Below are 18,268 nucleotides of genomic sequence, written 5' to 3' on the forward strand. Positions count from 1 at the left end.
CTGAAAGGTATCAAGAGTTTAGAAGCTTTGTCCCAGGCGCCTTCCTCTCCCCTTCCCGGGAAAAGCCGCAGGGACCCCAGAAAGTCTCTCCTGGGCACAGGGCCGGGCCAGGCGCAGCGCTACGGCCGGCCCGGCCCGCGGGGGTACCGCACCTGGGGGCGGAGCGGCAGCGGGGCGGTCCCGGCAGCGGCCGCTGGGAGGAGCCAGGGCCGGGGAGGGGGTGGCCCGGAGCGGCGCTGCCGGGATGGGAGCTTGAGAGGGGTGGATTGTGCGTGTGCGGGAGCGCGGTTGCGGTCTCTCCCGCCGGGGTTGGTGCTCGGCGGGATTGAGCCCACCATGGAGCCGGTGACCAGGTGGAGCCCGAAGCAAGTGGTGGACTGGACGAAAGGTAAGAGGGCGACGGCCCGCTTCGTGCCCGCGGGAGTTTTCCGATGTCGGGCTCGGAATCGGGCTCCCGGCGGGGCGGCCGCATGGCCGGCGGGGAGAGTGGGGCCGCCGCCGGGCGCCTTTGCCAGCCCCGGCCTCGGCTCCGTGTCCGCCTCCCCCGGCTGAGCCCCGGGACTACCCCGGTGTGCTGCTTGGGAGCTGGCGGCTTTCCGTTCTCTCCTGACTGGTCTCCTTGCCCGGTAGTGCACTTGTGCGGACTTCGCCTTGCAAGTTTTAAGATTTTTGTGGTTGTGGGGTTTTTTTTTCGGGGAAGGGGTGAGTCGGGCTTTGCACCGGGCTGCGTAAGGGTGGCTGGCTCGGGGTACACGCATTTGCAGTGGGGTCTCCCCAGGGCTCCGTCCCCTTTCTCTGTGGTCGTGCTGGCAAGTCCGCTTGCGTAGACATTGCAACTGTTCCCCTTCAGGCAGATATCATAAGTTAACTTCTAATTTTTCAGGCAAAAGCTGCCCACTGGTCGAAAAAACTTCAGTTTTGTGAGTTAAGCAAAAATGTTATCAACTAGCTCAAGTAAGCAAGAACTCCTAATCCCATCACCATTAAGCAGGATTAAAACGCTGGGCTCCCGCTCGGAGAGTTGCATAGCGGCCCCTCCATCTGTCTGTCCATCCCTCCCACCCCTCATCTCTGGTGTGTGCGCTTGTTTCTCTCTCTCTCTCGCCTATCAAAACTTCCTGCTCTGCTTCGAGGTTTGTTCACCATGTTGACATAGCTGCGGAAAAGCCTCAGCGGGACTGGTGGGTGACGGAGGCGTTTGGGAAGCTCTTGGATGGGAGAGAAGGTGGGGACGCTTCGGGCGCTGGGTCGTGGGCTTCACCCGCGGGGTGCCCCGTTCCTGCCATGGGGGACCCTGCGGTGTTGGGTGTTCTTGGGTTTTTCTTTGAAGGTAGGTTGAACCTCAGTTTTGTCAAATCAGGTTGTACCATGTGAGTACTTTCTGAACGCTGGTTAGGATGTTTGCTGTCAGAGTTCCCACTCTACAGGGAATAAATCAAAAGGGAAATAGCTATGAATTCAGTGAAGTATTTATAAAATGTACTTCTGTTTTCTTGTAGGACTACGTCTTATTGTGATAATCTTTTGTTAAGTAAAATGTTTTCCCAGGCTTTGCTGGAGTTGATGTAAAATTAGAAACTCTTTCAGAGGTGAAAGTTTCCCTGGGTTAGAAGCGGCATTTGCTTCCAGCAGCCATTACTCCCCTGTCTCAGGACCATAACGCTGATTAGGCTTGTGTGCCTGTGGTCAGCGCTTGGCTGTAGTTCGGCTCAAGACTGAGGCAGCTCTGGAGAGCAGGCTCATGTTTTTGTACAGTGCGGGATGGAAACTCCCAGCCTTCCTGAGCCTGAACATGTGCACGAAGGGGCTGGTGCCAGTGAGGGACTGTCCAAGCAGCCTTTGTGAGAAGAGGATTCCAAATAAACGTGCTGTGAAGTTACGCGTTAACATATAAATAGCTTCCACAGAAAGATCTCTCTTTTCTGATTGGTATTAGTTTAAACAGGAGTGCATTGTTCCAATGAAATAAGCCTTTTGCTTTGGCATGTGGAATATTTATACAATGCTTTTCCTTCATTGTGTTTTTTCTCTTGGGCGCTGAAAGTTTGTTACCTTGCCAGATTAAAGAGTAAACCTGCTAATAATTTTAAAAGGCTTTATTATACTTAAGCATGCTTGGCTTGCCGTCTTGCATAATTTGCAAGTTCCTTGAAGAGGTAACTCTTTAGCTGGACCCTCAATTAGTGTTATGCAGAGTAATTTGAGGGCTGGCTCTAGTTGGGAGGTGGATTTCTGACTAATGCAAACACGTGTGTCCTTTGAAATGCAAAGGAATAATTAAAGGCTGCTGGTGACTTTTGTTTCTTCTCTTGTTTTTCAGTTTCTAGGTAAGCTTTTGACCTCTTTGGTGCACAGTGTCGTTTTATGTCACTCCCTGCATGACAAGACTGTAATAAAGAAATGAGATGTGGAAAATTTTTCTTTATGGTTATGCTTTCATCTCTGAACGTTAAAATTGACACTTTAATAGCTAGCTAACAGCCTTATTAGTGCAATGTTTCGTAGTTTATTTTTAATCTGAAATGGCTATTTACTGTGTAGTTCATAACCACTGGATTTTATATTTGACCGAAGACCAATATTCTGTATTTTACCTTATGAATATTATATTGAATTCTCAGGGTTAGTTTCATAGAGCAAGTGATTGGGCGGGAGCTTATACTATTTGTTTTCTTACACATGCTGTCTAGGAAGGGTGATGCCATGATCTTCACTGAACTGGTGAAGCTGTGGGAGAAAGTATTTGGCTGGTGATATCTGCTGCATGGAGTTAGTGCTGTGGTGCCATGGAGATGTGTTGTGGAAGAATGACATAAATAACTGTGGTGGAGATGCCAGCTCTCAGTGGGGAGATTGTTTTGCAGATAATGATGCATGTTTATTGTACAATGATAAAAACATATCGGAAAAATGTAGAGAGTAATGGAAATAAGTGGTCTGATTTAATCCATTTTAATATTCAATGTAAAACTGAGAATATTTCTCCAGGAACTTTTTTTTTTTTCCCCTTTGAAATCTTTTTACAATCAAACACCTATAAATTGTTGGTTTTTTGTGTTTTCTTTTTTTTTAATAACTTTTCCAAACCAAAAGAAGCATGAAAATTTCCCTCCGTTCCATGAAACAAATCCCCAAAAGCAAAGTCTAAAAGTAAACTGCAGGACCACTGCTGGACAGTTAAGCTTGCCTTTTTTTTTTTTTTGTAATGGCTTTTGAATAAGTTTTTTTTAACAAGGTAACTCTTATCCTGAATAATTTTATTCTGCGGTGTGTTTTTTTTTTGAGCTATTCACTCCTAGGTAAATATGTAAATAAGATTTATCTAGAATTTAAAATATAACCTACCAAGAATCAGTAAGTCGGACATGAACATTTTTAGATTTTTGTAGTCAGGTTTTAAATAAAAAGTACTCTGTTCATTGTTACTAAGAACAGCTGATCCAAAACACAGTTGCTTGTCTTTTCTTGCTAATTCAGATTAGAATGCTGCTATTTTTCGTGAACTGGGCTGTTTTTTCTGGCAGAGCGTGCTGTACTGACAGTAGCAGGCTGTGTAGCTAGTAAGAGTTTGTCTAGTTAAACTAAATCTCCTGAGGAGGAGTTGTGCTTTTACTTTCTAGCAATTCTCTGTGTAGGTGAAGCATTTCTCAAGCTTTGACCAAGGATGTGATAACTTTTTTAGCTACAGTATCAGTATTTGAAAACTGTAGCTGCAATTTTTATAAGCACCTCCTCAATTTCTGTCTGGAAGAAGTGATGGTGTAATTGTAGCATTCTCTTACAGTATGACACAAATTCAAGTAGTAGTTGGGGGCCATACTAAACCATGAGAAGATACTTCTTTGGCTAGGATGTTGTGTTGATTTGGCTTGTGGCTGGCTTGATGTGGAGTATATACTGTTTGATATAGCCTGCAGTGTTTTCCTGGCTATACTGAGAAGATTTTTTTTTTTTTTTAATTATCCTTTTTAGTGTACAAAGTAACATCTGGATGGTGTTGTGGTTTACCTGTGGTCTTGCTCCTGTGCAGGCTAAGATGCTTATGGGCTTAAAGTATGTCTCTGTATCTCACGAAGTATGTACCTGTATCTTGCAGCACTCCATTGTGTGCCTGTGAGACTGAATTCCCCCAGAGTTCCTCAAGAGGGATTCCTGGAGTTATTCGGGTTATTGTGGGACAGGTGCATGGCCATGGAAGTTGTATCACACCCATAGTACACTGCTGGCATTTGACTGCGGGCTTGAAGTTTTATGGGTTCTCCTGGGTGCAGAAATCAGCAAGAATTTTAGTTCCGTAGGGCCATGCACATGGAGAAATATCCAACATAGAAGTGACTTAATTTTACTGGCGTGGCCACAACTTGAAGGAAACAGAGTGATCTGATGGTATGGAGAAACTTTCTCTGGTCTCAGAAGCCCCTGGCTACTGAAAACCCTGCAGCTAAGGTCATTCCTTGGAAGATGCGAGGGGGAGGAAAGCTGTGTATGGGATAGAGCCTCCTGTGTGAGAAATGTCATTGTCTTATTAGAGAACGTTGCTGTGCCTCCTCTTTGTTCGCTGAAGTCTGATCTGTCTCTTCCCCCTGCCCTCAGGCCTCACATACTTATGCGAGTTGTGACTTCCAGCCAAATTTTACACGGTAAAGACAGTTTGACGCGCTTGTGGTTAGAAGCCTCTGTTGTTGTGAGGCTCCATTACAATTTGGCCTTTGTCGCTGTAGCTGTAGGCTCAGCCAGCTGGGGATCACGCGTTGGCTTTGGTCTCTTTATGGCACTCCAGGTTCAGTTATTCCCTTCCTTAGTACTTCATGGATATCACTTATTCCTGTCCCTGTTATATCATGAAATACTTAAGAAACCTCTGTGTGTGGTGGTGTGTGTGTGGTGGTTTGTGTTGTTTTTTTCGGACAGAGTATTTTTTTTTCAGGGAAGAAGAGTGGAGAGCTGCCCATAACTGGGGCTGCAGAAGATCTCTTTCCTCTGTTTACTTAGTTACTTAAAAATAATTGTATAGTGTATTTGTTAAATAGATTGGAAAATGACATTGAATAACCACTCTTTGCAGATCTCAGCTGAAATTCAGAATATAGCTGGCCCATAGTATTTTACTAGCAGAAGGTGAATTTACTAAATACATGTGTTTATATTTATTTGTGGTTTGAAACAAAGTAAAAAGTTGCAGGAGTTTGTACTACTGCAGTCTTAAAGTCATTAATTCATTGTTGCTAAGATCAGTGCATATGTATGACAAAAAACCCCAAAATTTGCCTCTGTGTTCACGTGCTTAGATCATATTTTTGTGGGTTTTTTGCTGTGTTGCATTTTCTGAGCGGCTTGTGGGTTCTACGATTCCCCTCCCCCCATCTTTTCATGTTCATAGTCAGCTCTGTTTATTTGCTGTTAAGTTGCTGTTTAAAGTATTTTAACCAGACATCAGGAGGTCTAAAAGTTGAATGCTGTCAGCATAATATCTGGAAAAGAAACATCATAAATGCTAAAATCACAACAGTCATTAGTGGAAAGTTGATTTTAACCTTTGAGGAATGTAGTGAAACTGACAATTTTAGGTATACAAGGTATATTTAAGTAGTACCTGAACATAGGTGGTCATTTTATTAATAAGAGTGAAAATGCTTGCTCCATTAACCCAACTAGAGATGCAAGGTGGCATACTTATTAAGAGAAACTTCTCCTAACTGCTCAGAAGAAAGTGTGGAGATTGGCCAGCGGGTCGGTGGCTTTTTTTCCTTCTTTCTTTAAAGCTTTCCCTTGAGTGACAGGAAGTAATTTTGTACCTGTTGGAGATGTCTGTAGGAAAGGCCTCATTTTTTGATGAAATGTTGTATGTGTGTGTGAGATTTTTGTAACTCTTGTTACGTGTTCATTCCTTGTGCTTCTGCGTGGGACTTCACATTTTCAGTATATAAATCCTCTTGGCCAAAGATCATACCTCTCTCAGTTTGTATGCTATCTAACACACTTCAAGAGCTAAGGGAAGACAAAGTACAGGGCCTTGGATAAAATGCATGTTGAAATTTGTCATGATGTTTTATTTTCTTAAGTAAAAGAGCCTGACAAAAGGCTGTTATCCAGCACATGCTACTAGATGGATTGCAGTTATGAGTGATGTGTGCATACAGCCTGTCAGCAAGTGTTCAAAAGTATGTTGGGGGTTTTGGGTGGTGTTTGTCCTTTCCTTTTGATTTCTTAAATCAAAACTTCTGGTTTGCCTTGTTTAAGTCATGGTCTAGCAGATGAGCTCCTTCCAGGCACATCAAACAGAAAATGACTAGTGACAGGGATTGCAGAAGAGGTGGCGAGACTGCTCACTTTTCAGTTTGCTGGGTCTTAGGACAAGATTTTCACTTATAGGGAAGCTTCACACAGAAGCTATGGTAATGAATAAGTTTAAACAGTGCCTCTGTGAATTAAGTAGAAAAAGCTGATTAACTTTGTGTTTCTTCCATAAAAGTGATGATATTGTACCTTGCTTTTTCCTAACAACATCGCATGGTCAGGTCTCGCCTCATAGAGGGGTGTTTCTGCAGTGTCTCCTAGCTCTGTCCTCCACAAACCCTAAGTATGTAAGTCCTGTCAAAAGGAGAAGGTAGTGAGGTACTGACATTTTCAAGGCTGACCTGGGGAGAGGAAAGGAAGGGTGGACAGGAGTTAATGGAGCTGGGATCTCTATAGCAACCTCTCACATATTTATGGTCATTCTTCAGGACCCAGCTTCTTGTGGCCCTGGGATTTATCACAGATTTTAGTGTGTTTGTCCACAGGGCTGCAGTAAGAGATAGGAAACTGAAATATAAATCCTGTTTGCCTGTGGATCTCTGTCTGATGTTAGGCAGCATATGCAGCCTTTTTTGTTATTTGGGCTCCCCTTACGAGGGTGAGATGACTTTGGAGTCCAAGGCTATCATTCAGATCCCTGGGCCATGCTTCCTTTGTGTGAGGAAATTGCCTGTGGGTTTCCATATGCCTGCCCTCATCTTTTCAGAGTACAAGCAATAACACTTCACAGCTTGGAGGATCTGCGGGAGGGACACTGAATCAGCCTGTTCTGTTTCACTAGCTTTACACATTCATTACCTATTGAAATAGATATTTTTGATATTATGAAATGTAGCTAATTTTCATCAAACATCATATGTGCTGAAGAAAACCAAGCACCTGTGATTGATTTGGTGAGATCAAATCACTGGCCTCTGTAACTTTGGTCTACAGACATGCATTCAGTATCTGGCTGAATTATAATATTGCCTCAGTGCTGAGTTCCTTTGGTTTTTTGTACGTGCTTCTCTGGTACCCTCTTACGTGAAGACAGTTCTTTGTTGCTGTAATGACAAAATCTCTAGTTTTTTGGACTGATTCTTATACTAGTAGTTAGGTGTAGGTAAGCAAAGCTTACCTACAGGTGTGCTGTTGCAGTCAAAGCTCTGTGGCATAAATGTGATCTTATCTTGCTCCTTGATCAAAGGAAAGAACTCCATCTAAAACTTAATTGGTGCTCATCAAGGGCTAAGGCTTCTGCTAAAGCAGGTGTTGGTACAGCTTCTAGGTTAATGATCCTGATGTCTCTGTCTTATGCGTGCAAAATGAATGTTGCTTAGGTTGCCATCTTCTTATCATTAATATCTTTCCTTGTCTCACAGAGTCTTGTGCTACTGCAATGAAGTTTGCTGGGTGAATCTTTTATGAAAAACTCTGCAATATGCCCATTTCATCATTAAATAAGATGTATCTGTACCAGGCAAGATATTTTCCGAGCCAGAACAGAGGGGCTCAGGGTATATGATGAGTCTAATGGGCCAGTGAGGCAGACTGGTTACAGGCTTCTGTTGGGCTTTTTAGCTTTTGTAGCTTGTAAAAAAACCAAAAAAAAAAAAAACCAAACCCAACAAACAAACAAAAACCCCAAACAAACAAAAAAAAACCCCAAACCAAAACTTCTTATCTGATAAGAGATTTCTGCCTTCTGTTCTTATGTCACTGCTGTTGCTCATTCCAAAGATGCTTTGCTCTGAGCTGTAGGTCTTGGCAATGCTTTTTGCACCTCCTGACAACCATTGTAATAGAGCTGTGTCCTTGCCATGATGGCCAAAAGGCAACTCCTTGGTGACAGGTGGAGATGCAAATATAAGAATGAAAATCTACCAGTCTGTTTCATTGGGACAGCAGTATCATGATTTCAGTGCCTTGAAAATTTGATTTTGAGTTGGCTGCCATCCCACTGATGCAGGAGGCAGAAGAACAAGTTCAGACATGCCTGAAGAATGTGGGCTGAAAAACATGTGAAGGGACCAAGGGATGGAGCTGTGCCCAGAGAATATTGTAGAGCAAAACTGAAATGTAGATACCTGCTCTGACCTCTGACATGAGTGTGTTTGTGTGTGTGGTGTTGTGATTTGTGCCTTTTTTTTTTTTTCTTCTCTCCCCTCCCTGAATAGTTCTAGTCATGAGGTATATTCATTCCTTCATTTACCCATCCTTCACAAGGTACAGGTTTCTTTCTGTTTGTATTCTGTTAGCTTCACCAAACAGAATTTTAAAAGGATTATGGCAAAACATAAAACTTGGTAATTGTTGGCATTCCTAACACAGACTGTAATGGAAACTTTGGAAGAAAGAGGAGACAAAGATAAATATGCTATAAATTCTGTGTACTTGTGTTTTTTCTTGAAAATTTTGAGTATTCCATATAGGATTTGAACTTGAGCTGTACTTGCCAGAGTATGTAATAATATACCTCTTGAGAAATATAATCCCTGTATAAACATAAAAGCATTGTAGTTATTTCCTTGTATTTAAACACAATCCTTCATTTTTTTTTCTCTAACTATACATACTTAACACTATTTCAGACAATAACACCAGATAAATAAATCCATGTGTGATCGAAACAAGAACCTGGGAATCAAAACTGCCAGTAATATTTTTATTTCTTGCTGATTTGGGTTTTATCTCATGACAACATGTGTTAGGCATCACTGAATTTAAATAAAAAAAACCAAAACAAAACATGGTTTACCCTCAGTTATGGTTAGGATTTAACAGTAATCTTGGAGGAGTATGTCATATTGGCACTTGACTGAGAATGGGATTCCCTGCTTATTCAGGAGGGTAGTTGTGGGTTTGATGCAGCAGTGCTGAAGCTGGAGCACTAAAATGGACTGAGATGGAGGCTGTGCTTCCATAGCAGGTACTCACTGGCAGTGGAGGCTCTCAGTAGAGGAAGATCTATTTTTGTGCTTGCTCTTATGATAGTTGCATGCTTCTTAAATATTTTGCTGCTTACTGCTTTATTACCATATACCTACCAGACTAATGCTGGCTGGTAGGATTCTGGCTAGTTGTGGTACTTCTATTCAGATTTTAAAAGGATCAAGAGAAGAAGACTGGAGAAGAGCCTTGAGAAACAAAGTCTCTGGGGACTGAAGAAGTGTTCTTTTGGTCCCTTATGCAATTCTTATCTTGATTTAACCTTAGTGTGTCATTATTGCAGTGTCCCTGGTGCTTTGCAGTCTTTATTCTTTCAGCATCCCTCTCAGCAGGAATTTACTGTTATTTTGAATTTACTGTTATTTTCATTTTAAAGATAGAGTTAACTTTGTGAGGAATTTGGGGTGTGCCTACCTTAAACAGTACAGGTCCACTTAACCTGAAGGAAGTTATGTATTTAGTAGAGGCAGTAATAGCATGATTGTCTTGGCTGTTTTAATTCCATAATGCAGTTATATTGCCTATAAACTCCTGAAATGTCTGTTTGGGCTACTTCAAGTGTCCCATTTATGGCTTTGCATCATGAAGCATATGGTGAGAGTGATTTGCATCATACAGTCATACAGTGGGTGGCATTCAAATCAGGATTAAGACATGATTATTTAGATGTCCATATTCCTATTATAGCCACTGGAGCCTAGAGAGTGGCTCAACAGATCTTGGTCTCGGTGTCTCTTACATGTCAAGTTGAATCATGCTCTGGGCTCCATCGAGTTCTGAGTAGGGCTCCATTGAGTATCCTGGGAGTTCAAGCATGTCAGTCTCCAAATGGGTTCGTCCCATGGTGTCTGCAGCAGAGGAAGAAAACTTGCAGACCCTGGTTCAGTGTTGTAGTTACTGGATCTTCCTTTCTCTTTTGGTTACCTGAGAACTGCTGGGATGCAGGAATTTATAACAACAAATGAGGGGACATGCTCATTTAAAAATTATGTGTATACTTGCTTAAGGAAATAGAGCATGGCTGCATTTAGGGTTGTTAGGATAGTACTAGTCAATAGGCATCTGATGTACAAAAGAGCTGCTGAATGTAATCAGTGTGATTTGTCTGTGGGAGAGCTGTAATTATATTGTGCTCTTTAGCATCTGAAGAAAAAAATGGTATGTTTTAACAGAGAGTTCTTAAAATATGGCTTGTGAGAGTAATAACAGATGCAAGTGTGATAACTTACCTCTTCTGTCCTTTTCATCTAGCTCCAGTGCAGTGTCTTAAGCCAGTGGACTACCTTGTAAAGCTATGCAGAAAGATGAGCAGCACCTCATATTATTGCATGAAAAAGCAGCATCTAACAATTGTAACTGAATCAGGGGTAGCTGATACTTTTTAGATCTTTGCGATATAATTAGAAACACTTAAAGCAGCCTTCTGGGGCTACTGGGGATTCTTTTTACAGCAGAAACCTTCCTATCTAATAGTGTTAACCATGATGGGAAACCAGTAGGAAAATGATGTTTTCCAATGATATTGCTGGAACCAAACCTTTCAAGTAGCTAGTCTTGAATATTTTGGGAAGATGTTCAATATTTTGTCATCTTAGACCACATCACAGTGCTTAGATTCCACACTAGTGAGCATTTTGGTGTATGATATTGTCTCTTGAAATAAGGCAAATTGAGAGCTGGACACTGGGATGTGGCCATGGTACTGCTAGCAACACTGTATGTCAGCTTTTAGTGTGGTAAGATTAGTACTGGCTTCTCAGGGCAGTATATTTGGTGAGGAATTCCAGCTCCCAGTAGAGTCAATCCTGTGCTAGGCATGCCTGGAGACTTTTCTTGAGCTGGCATTCACAGACATAGTCATTTCTCAGATTGTCAGCTGGTATGTATGCTTACAGATTTTGCTCAAATTAATGTGGCTCGGTTGCTGCAGAATACTGAATGGACTGTGTCATTTCTAACCCATGTATAACTGAGCAAAATGCATGTAATTTTATTGTCCAGTATCATCCTCAATATTCCAAGGTTTAAGAGTGTGTTGAAATGGAAACTTATTTCAGTAAAGCCACAAGAGATAATTAACTATGTTTTGCTCTTTACCAAATGACAGGGAGGAATATTATTCTCGAAAATCTGTTAGCTTTTGAAAACTAGTCTTCTATTAAGATATAAACTATTTTCATTTCACCTGCAGCATCCCCCTAGCAGCAGCTTTGTTAGCCATATATGCGAGGGCCATCCCTAGAGCTGCTTCTGGCACCTAGGAATTATGCACTCCCTGGAAGCTGCACCAATAAGGTTGTATTCTGTAACAGATCTTCCAAAAAAACTCAAAACCAACCCTTGTTTTAGCTGAAATGCTGTGAGAAAGAAGCAAATAGACATCAATTGAATTGAGTGACTTCCCTACAAATATCTGATGGTGTTTTGCTGTGCCTTAAAAGTATCAGGAAGACTCATTTGGAGCTTCAGCAGAGGGTCAGCAATATCTTGTCACCAACCTGCTAAGAAGGTGGAATATTTGCTCACACTCTTGCCTCTTCATAGTCGCAAAAATCCTGTATGGGGCTGTCAGATGAAGTGACTGAAATACATACAGGGCTTTTTCCTGCCCTCTTCCACACCACTTTGCATCTAGGAAGGATGTAGGGCTCCTGGGCATGTTGGTGATGTTTTGGACATGTGTATGATTCAGATAGAGCCTTCAGGCAGATTTGCCACCACTGGCAAAGAGGCCTTTGGCTTTCTTACAGTTGAGGTGTTGCACTTGAACTCTGGTGAGGTCTCTGCTATTTTAGGAAGTAGCTTTGCGCTGCACACCTAGCTAGGGCTGTAAGACTGTGTGGAACGATGAAAATGTGTCAGGCAGCTAATTGTTTGAAGCAATTGCTTTAGATGTTTAAAGCAATTATAAAAAATGAAAGAAGCTGAGAGATTTGGTGATTGACTGCTCAGTTGATAAACCTTGGTTTTTGACAGTCTGTTCAAAGGAAGCTGAGATGCTTCAGTGAAATGCGTTAAAATGCCTATTATATTGGGTGCCTCAAGGCAGATCTCTCCTGTCACTGGGACAACATCATCAGTGTATTTTACTACTGGAAAGTTGGTGTGTGTGGTGTGTTGTGTGTTTCCTTTTCCTTTTTTTTTTTTCTCCCCTCTCCTGTCTGGCTAGATGTGCTAACTGTATCAGTCTTTTCTTCCCCCCTCTCTACTGCATTTATTGCTTCAAATGTATGCTGGCTGCTTTTACTCTCAGAGATCTTTGTGACCAGGCCTTCTAGCATTGCTCCGCACATCTTCCCTCATCTGTTGTTGGGAGTCCAACTTTACCTGAAGACCTTTAAGCTTTCTAATCCTTTTCACATTGCTGTGAAGCTCTCCTCAAAGCTGTCAGCTGTGATGGTATCAGCCTTCCCAGCCCTTTGCAGGTGAAGGGCGATAGCTAGCACAGTGAAATGGTCACCTGTCTAATGGTATGGAGTGTTATTCCTTGTCTTATGATCCTTTCTCTGTTTCAAGCTCACTTTGGACAGGGGTTGGGATTTTTGTTCTTTGGTCTTGAGGCTCTTTGTGTGTACTGGCTTATGGAAAGGACTCGGATGTGCTATATAAAAGAATGCAAACAATAACTTGTAAGGAGCTAGAATTCCTGATGTAAATGATGTTGGTGTTTTTAACGTGAAGTAATGTATGCATCTAAGTAATGACAGTGTCTCCTAGGAGAATCTAGTAGTGACTCTTGGGGATCTGTCCATGATGGAAAGAGGTATGCACTGTCAGCATTTGTCTGTTAATGTCATTCAGCTTGCTATGACATACTAATGTGATTAGCAGGTGCTGATGGCTGGAGATTCTCATGTGCGTGTACTTATGCCTCCCTGGTGACTGTGAGATTGTAAGGTGCTAGTCATAAATGTTTTGTAACAGTGTAGGAGGTTGTCATCTAAAAGGCTGCCTATCTGGCAGCTACATCAGCTGTTGCCTTGCAGCAAACTGCTCCCTGACAAGCTCATGGGTGTAACAGTAATCACAGTGTTCACAAGGGTGCGCACACAAAGGAGAGGCAGATCTGAGTAATGGACCTTGCTGCAATCAGCCAAAACAGTTCCACATGGTGGTGTGAGAAGGCAGCCAAACCAAATTAAAGGGATCACCCCATTTCTTCCTGGGAACCAAGAGGCAGGCAGTTTTGCAATGTTGCCTCTTGCTTCCACTGTGGGAACAGGCATCATAGTGTTAATTGCCAGAGTTCAGGAAAAAGAGCTCTTGTGACTAATGAACTACTCCTTCAACCACAAAAACCTTGAAACTTTTAAATGGCACGCTCTTAATGGCATGTTTGGGATGAAGGCCCTAGGGCGGGGGGTTGTTGCGTGCACACAGACTTTATGTGTTAGAGATACAAACATGTACAGTGTACTGTTACTGCTTTTAGCAAATGAAATTACTTTGGGTTTGACCTGTGGAAGGATACTATCTGTTTTTAGGGTCAGCAAAGGCCCTTTTTTGTGCTTGCTAAGGAGTATAAAAATTACTCTTGGTGGAAAGGTGTTTCCAGCAGAAGGGGCCTAATCTATTAAAGTTGAGAAGCCAGAGAGGCAGCTGCCTTAAGAAGTACGCTTCAAAAGGGACAGTGCTTTTGTGTTGCCCGTAGTCAGTGTGTAATTACTGTGATTAATATTAATATTGTATGTGACTGAATTCTGTGCTTATGCTTACTTCCATTTTATTCCTTTGGAAGAGTATTTATCCATGCTGTTGTGAGGAAGTTGTTAGCAATAGTAAACCAGATGAACAGAGGCTTGGTGATGGGATGTATGGACTGGTGAAGTCCAGCTCAGGATAAAGTAGGCAGAAGCTTTGATTTTTTTGTCTCTGACTGGGATGAATTGGGCTTTTTTTAAGTTGGGTTATTGCTTTGCCAGGGAGTTGTGCTATGTAGTAGTTTCTAAAGGCTTCCCTTGCTGGAGGTTTCAGCATGAAGATGGATAGTGTGGCTGGTGGGGGTCTGGCCTGTCCCAGAGCTCCCCAAGTCCAGCCAGTTCCCCCTCTAGGAAGAGGGTGTGAGCTGCTGCTGTCAGCTCTGGTCTTGCAAATAACTGCATGTTTTTGGTTTGTGTTGCCCTTATTCCAGCATCTTTCAGCAGAATTAGTGTGTGTGCGTGAGAGGGGAAACAGAAGTTGAAGTTTAGTGCCTGCAGACCAAGAGGTTGACAGTTTTATATCTGTTAAAATCAAAAATGAAGACAGTAAAATGTATGTCTGTGTTATTTCATGTGAGAGGGATGGGATGTCTAGAGAGAGTAACTTGGGGACTTCTGCGTTACCCTGTTTATTATATGCCCATAATACTCTTCTGTGGATTGCTTATTCTTGGGATATTGCTAGTTCTGTCAACTTGAAATAAACACTAGGATAGGAAAATAATGTAAAAATTTTTGGGCTTACTGTAGTTAAAGAAAGGTGATGGTTTAAACATCAGTTAAATGGTCTCTGGGTGAACTCCTCAAATGGAAGTATTCAGTAGTATTTTCTCCTTATCTTTCCTCTTGTGGCTATATTTCCCTTTATTCCTGTTATTTTCCTGTTATGTGGTCGTCTTTCCCAAGTGGTATTTTGTCACGTTGGTCTTACCTGGATAGGAGCTGCCTTGCTGTCTCCTGACTGCTTTGTAACAGTTTTCAGAGGATTTTGGACTTCTTTCCTCATTAAAGAAGATGCTTATAGAAGTGACCAGTAGCAGAAATTGTTTGATGAATTGCATTTGTCCTTGGGTGGAGAGCCCTCATTCTTTTCCAGTGAACGGCAAGCAGAAGACAGGAGTGCCTGGTAGCCTCTGTGGTCACATTTTGGGAGTAAGTTGGTACTTCACAGCTTTCTGCTTATGGATCCCTGTTACTTGTGCAGAGGATACAGTTGGAGTTGGTGGGTTTTCTGGAAGTTTTGGTAGAGAGCACATGGGGATGGTGCCATGTTCTCAGTAGCGGTCTCGGTTTGGGGATGCAAAGCCAAGTCTACATAAAGAGAACATCTGTGTGAGACACTGTTTCTTTCCTACCATTTTGCGAACTTCTAAAAATCACTAATGGCTTTAATTTAGAAAAGAAACCCCCTTCTCCCTTCCCCTCCTTACCACTTACCTTCTCCCTGCTGTTCCTCACCCTCTGTAAGACCTAATGATTAACTTAGGCATAAATAAGGTCACTACAGTGCCTATAAGTGAAGAACAAAGATGAACAGTGATCAAACAGGCTTCCATAAATCACCGTCTTAAAAATCTGTCATGGCATAGTTAACAAATAGGAATATTCCCAGGGGCTGAGGAGGATCAACCTGGTTGCATGTTCACCCTCCCCTTACACAGCAGCACACGGAAGTATTACTTCTGAATTGACATTTCCAAATACATCCTTTGGCACAGTGAGCAATTTCTCATGATTTGGAAGTCTGAAAATTGCAAAGAGATTGCTACACAGTACTAACCATGTGGCAGATCAACAGTCCAAGCTGTGGAAATTTAGGTAGACTGGAAATAAGGCTCTGTGATACTTGAGATAAAGTATGCATCCAGGAGAGAGACTGCTCAGGCAGCTTTAATGTGGTCAAAACAACCAACTGTATTTGAACAAAACTTATGGTATTTCCGGATCAAGTGTGATATCTTTTTATCAGTGGACAAACTGCTTCTTCTAAGTTTCTATGCCTTTGAGTTTTATACACTCATTATACCCATCAGATGGCACTTTTATGAAAATGATGCAACTTTTAAAGATGGGGAAAAGGAGAAGGGGGAGAGAAAAAAAAATCATAATTTTTAAAAGGAATTTTGTAACCTTTTACATGTTTTGAATTAATGACTCTAGTAAGTCTATTCTGTGATTGAGGTAATTATAACTCCTTTGAAAGATCAGGAGGAGAGGAGATCATATTTCGGTTTTGCTCTGGAAAGTTATGTTGATGACAAGATAAGTATTTGTTAGAATAAAGTGGCTAGGCTTCTTCCAAATCTGTATTTCAAGGACCAGCAAAGCTTTGAGAATTTTACAGTGCTCATTAAATATAATTTAATTTTTCTTCAAGTATAATGTTAGTCATGGAGCTACATAAGGTGCTCAATTTCACATAAAACCTTGCATTTACCACTTCTCATTACTTCCACTCTTTGTACTGATCTGCAAAAAACACTAAAGTTTGTAATAGCTGGTAGTGGACTTCATCAAACTTCTGAGTACCAACAGGGTTCTTGATTATTATTATTATTATTATTATGTTTTTTAAACTTAGTGGTATTTGAAAGATAAACAGAGGAGCAGTGAGTAGAAGAAAAACAAGAAATTAACTTCTAGGTGACCCTAGAAATAGAAATTAGGAGGAGAACATATTTGACTTAAACAGGTGCAAGAATTATTGCACCCACTGTTTTTAGGACAGTATTTGCATCTGTTTGTTTCTTAGTCTACTTTTCACCTGTTTCAGAGTCTTCTGGATTGAGTTCATTCGCTGTGATTTACTACTGTGTTAAGTGCAGTCATCCCTTCCTTGCTCTTGGAGTTTCTTGCATGTCTTCATAACCCAGGCTAGGGAGTTGAAGAGTTTTATCTGTATTATTTTACTGCTAATGGGTATCTCCCATTGTTAGTGTCCAACTAAATAGCCATATCCTTGTGATTATGTACTTGGGGTAGCTAAAGCAGGGTCTACATTCAGGAAACTGCAATATGAAACTGGATTTTCTGGGAAGCAGGAACACAAACCTATTATAGTGATGCAAAAGTTAATAGGTGACATTTTGATCACTGCTCTTAATACAGCAGCAGAACTGTGGGTTATTTCTGGCGCTTAAAGTTATGTTACAGGTTCAGGATGAGGGCCTCATTGTAAAAGATTGCATGTAGTCTCCTGCACGTACACACATAGTGCGGTCCCCAAGGAGTAAATTATGTCAGACATTAAGAATCCAAACCATTTATGGGGTTTTCAGCCCATTGTGCATCTGTTTTGCAAATACGGAACTCAAAGCCTTAAGGAGAGATTGTCCACTTAATACTTTCTTAAAAGTAGAGCTGTGAAATGGTTAGTTTATTTTCATGAATGTTAACTATTTAGCCTTATTTAAAATCCAGCTTAGAGAATCGTCCCCTGTGGTTACTGTACATATGTAGACATGGCTGATGTGAAGTTTGATATAACTGAAATTAGGAATAATAGTGTTTGAGATGAGGGAGAAATATGGTCCTTATAAGGTGGATCAGCCTCTGGATGAACAGACATTTTCTCCATGGGTGGCTTGTCAGTTTTTAGGAGGCATCTGCCTGTTTTTGCCTCTTGCAAGGGTTGCCTTTCTGTACCAGTTCCTGTCCTTTTCAGATGTTGAATTTAGCACTTAATTGAGATGGGCATGGGAGCTCTTTTTAAAATGGACTGTTGATTAATTTGTGTTGTATGAAAGCTAATGAAAAGTTAACATACAAAGAGATTTTGCTAAAAAAGTTTCGTAAGTAACTTTTAAAAAACCAAAACTGTTAGATAGAAAACATGCTGTATGAGGGAAAATTGACTATACATGAGAAATCAGTGATGCTGTGTAGACAAAGAATTGTTAAATGCATGAGAATAATCAACTGAAGAAGCATTACTTTGAAGTGTCAGTAGACAAAAGATGATATAGGTGGAAATACAGGTGGCTGTATTTTACTGAGGTTAACTCTCTGAAGTACAAGCATTTCCTCATTCAGACTGCTTTGAATTTCTGACACCTTGAAGTTTCATCATGTGATGGTACTGATGCAAGCTGCATGTTACTGTGAATGCATTAACATTACAATTGAAATTACAAGACTTTATAAAGGGAATGGCTCATTAAATTGTCCAGGAGTGCTCCCATGTCTGATGCTGTTGTGAAAATAGTTTTTAAATTTGGTTGTGAATTACTTTAAAGTGTAGTAATAACAAAGTTAGGTGAGAGAGAAAAGCACTGTGATAGGGAGCTTCCTCTTGTTAAGTTTATGTCGGCTTCGTGGAAAACAGGAGCAGGGAGGTGTGAGGA

General features: G+C 41.4%; 1 protein-coding gene across 2 annotated transcripts in view; it reads left to right on the top strand.

Annotated features, from left to right (window-relative positions):
• The first annotated feature begins 246 nt into the window (after positions 1-246).
• Positions 247-18,268, top strand: part of CNKSR3 (CNKSR family member 3) — a 58,592-nt gene continuing 40,570 nt past the window's right edge. For both annotated transcript variants that reach the window (XM_065631619.1, XM_065631620.1), the window contains exon 1: positions 247-388. In XM_065631619.1, the coding sequence (XP_065487691.1) occupies positions 337-388 (52 nt within the window). In that variant the 5' untranslated portion in view covers positions 247-336. The remainder of the gene's footprint in view (positions 389-18,268) is intronic.

The sequence above is a fragment of the Caloenas nicobarica genome, chromosome 3 (genome assembly GCF_036013445.1).
Source record: "Caloenas nicobarica isolate bCalNic1 chromosome 3, bCalNic1.hap1, whole genome shotgun sequence".
Lineage (NCBI taxonomy): Eukaryota > Metazoa > Chordata > Aves > Columbiformes > Columbidae > Caloenas > Caloenas nicobarica.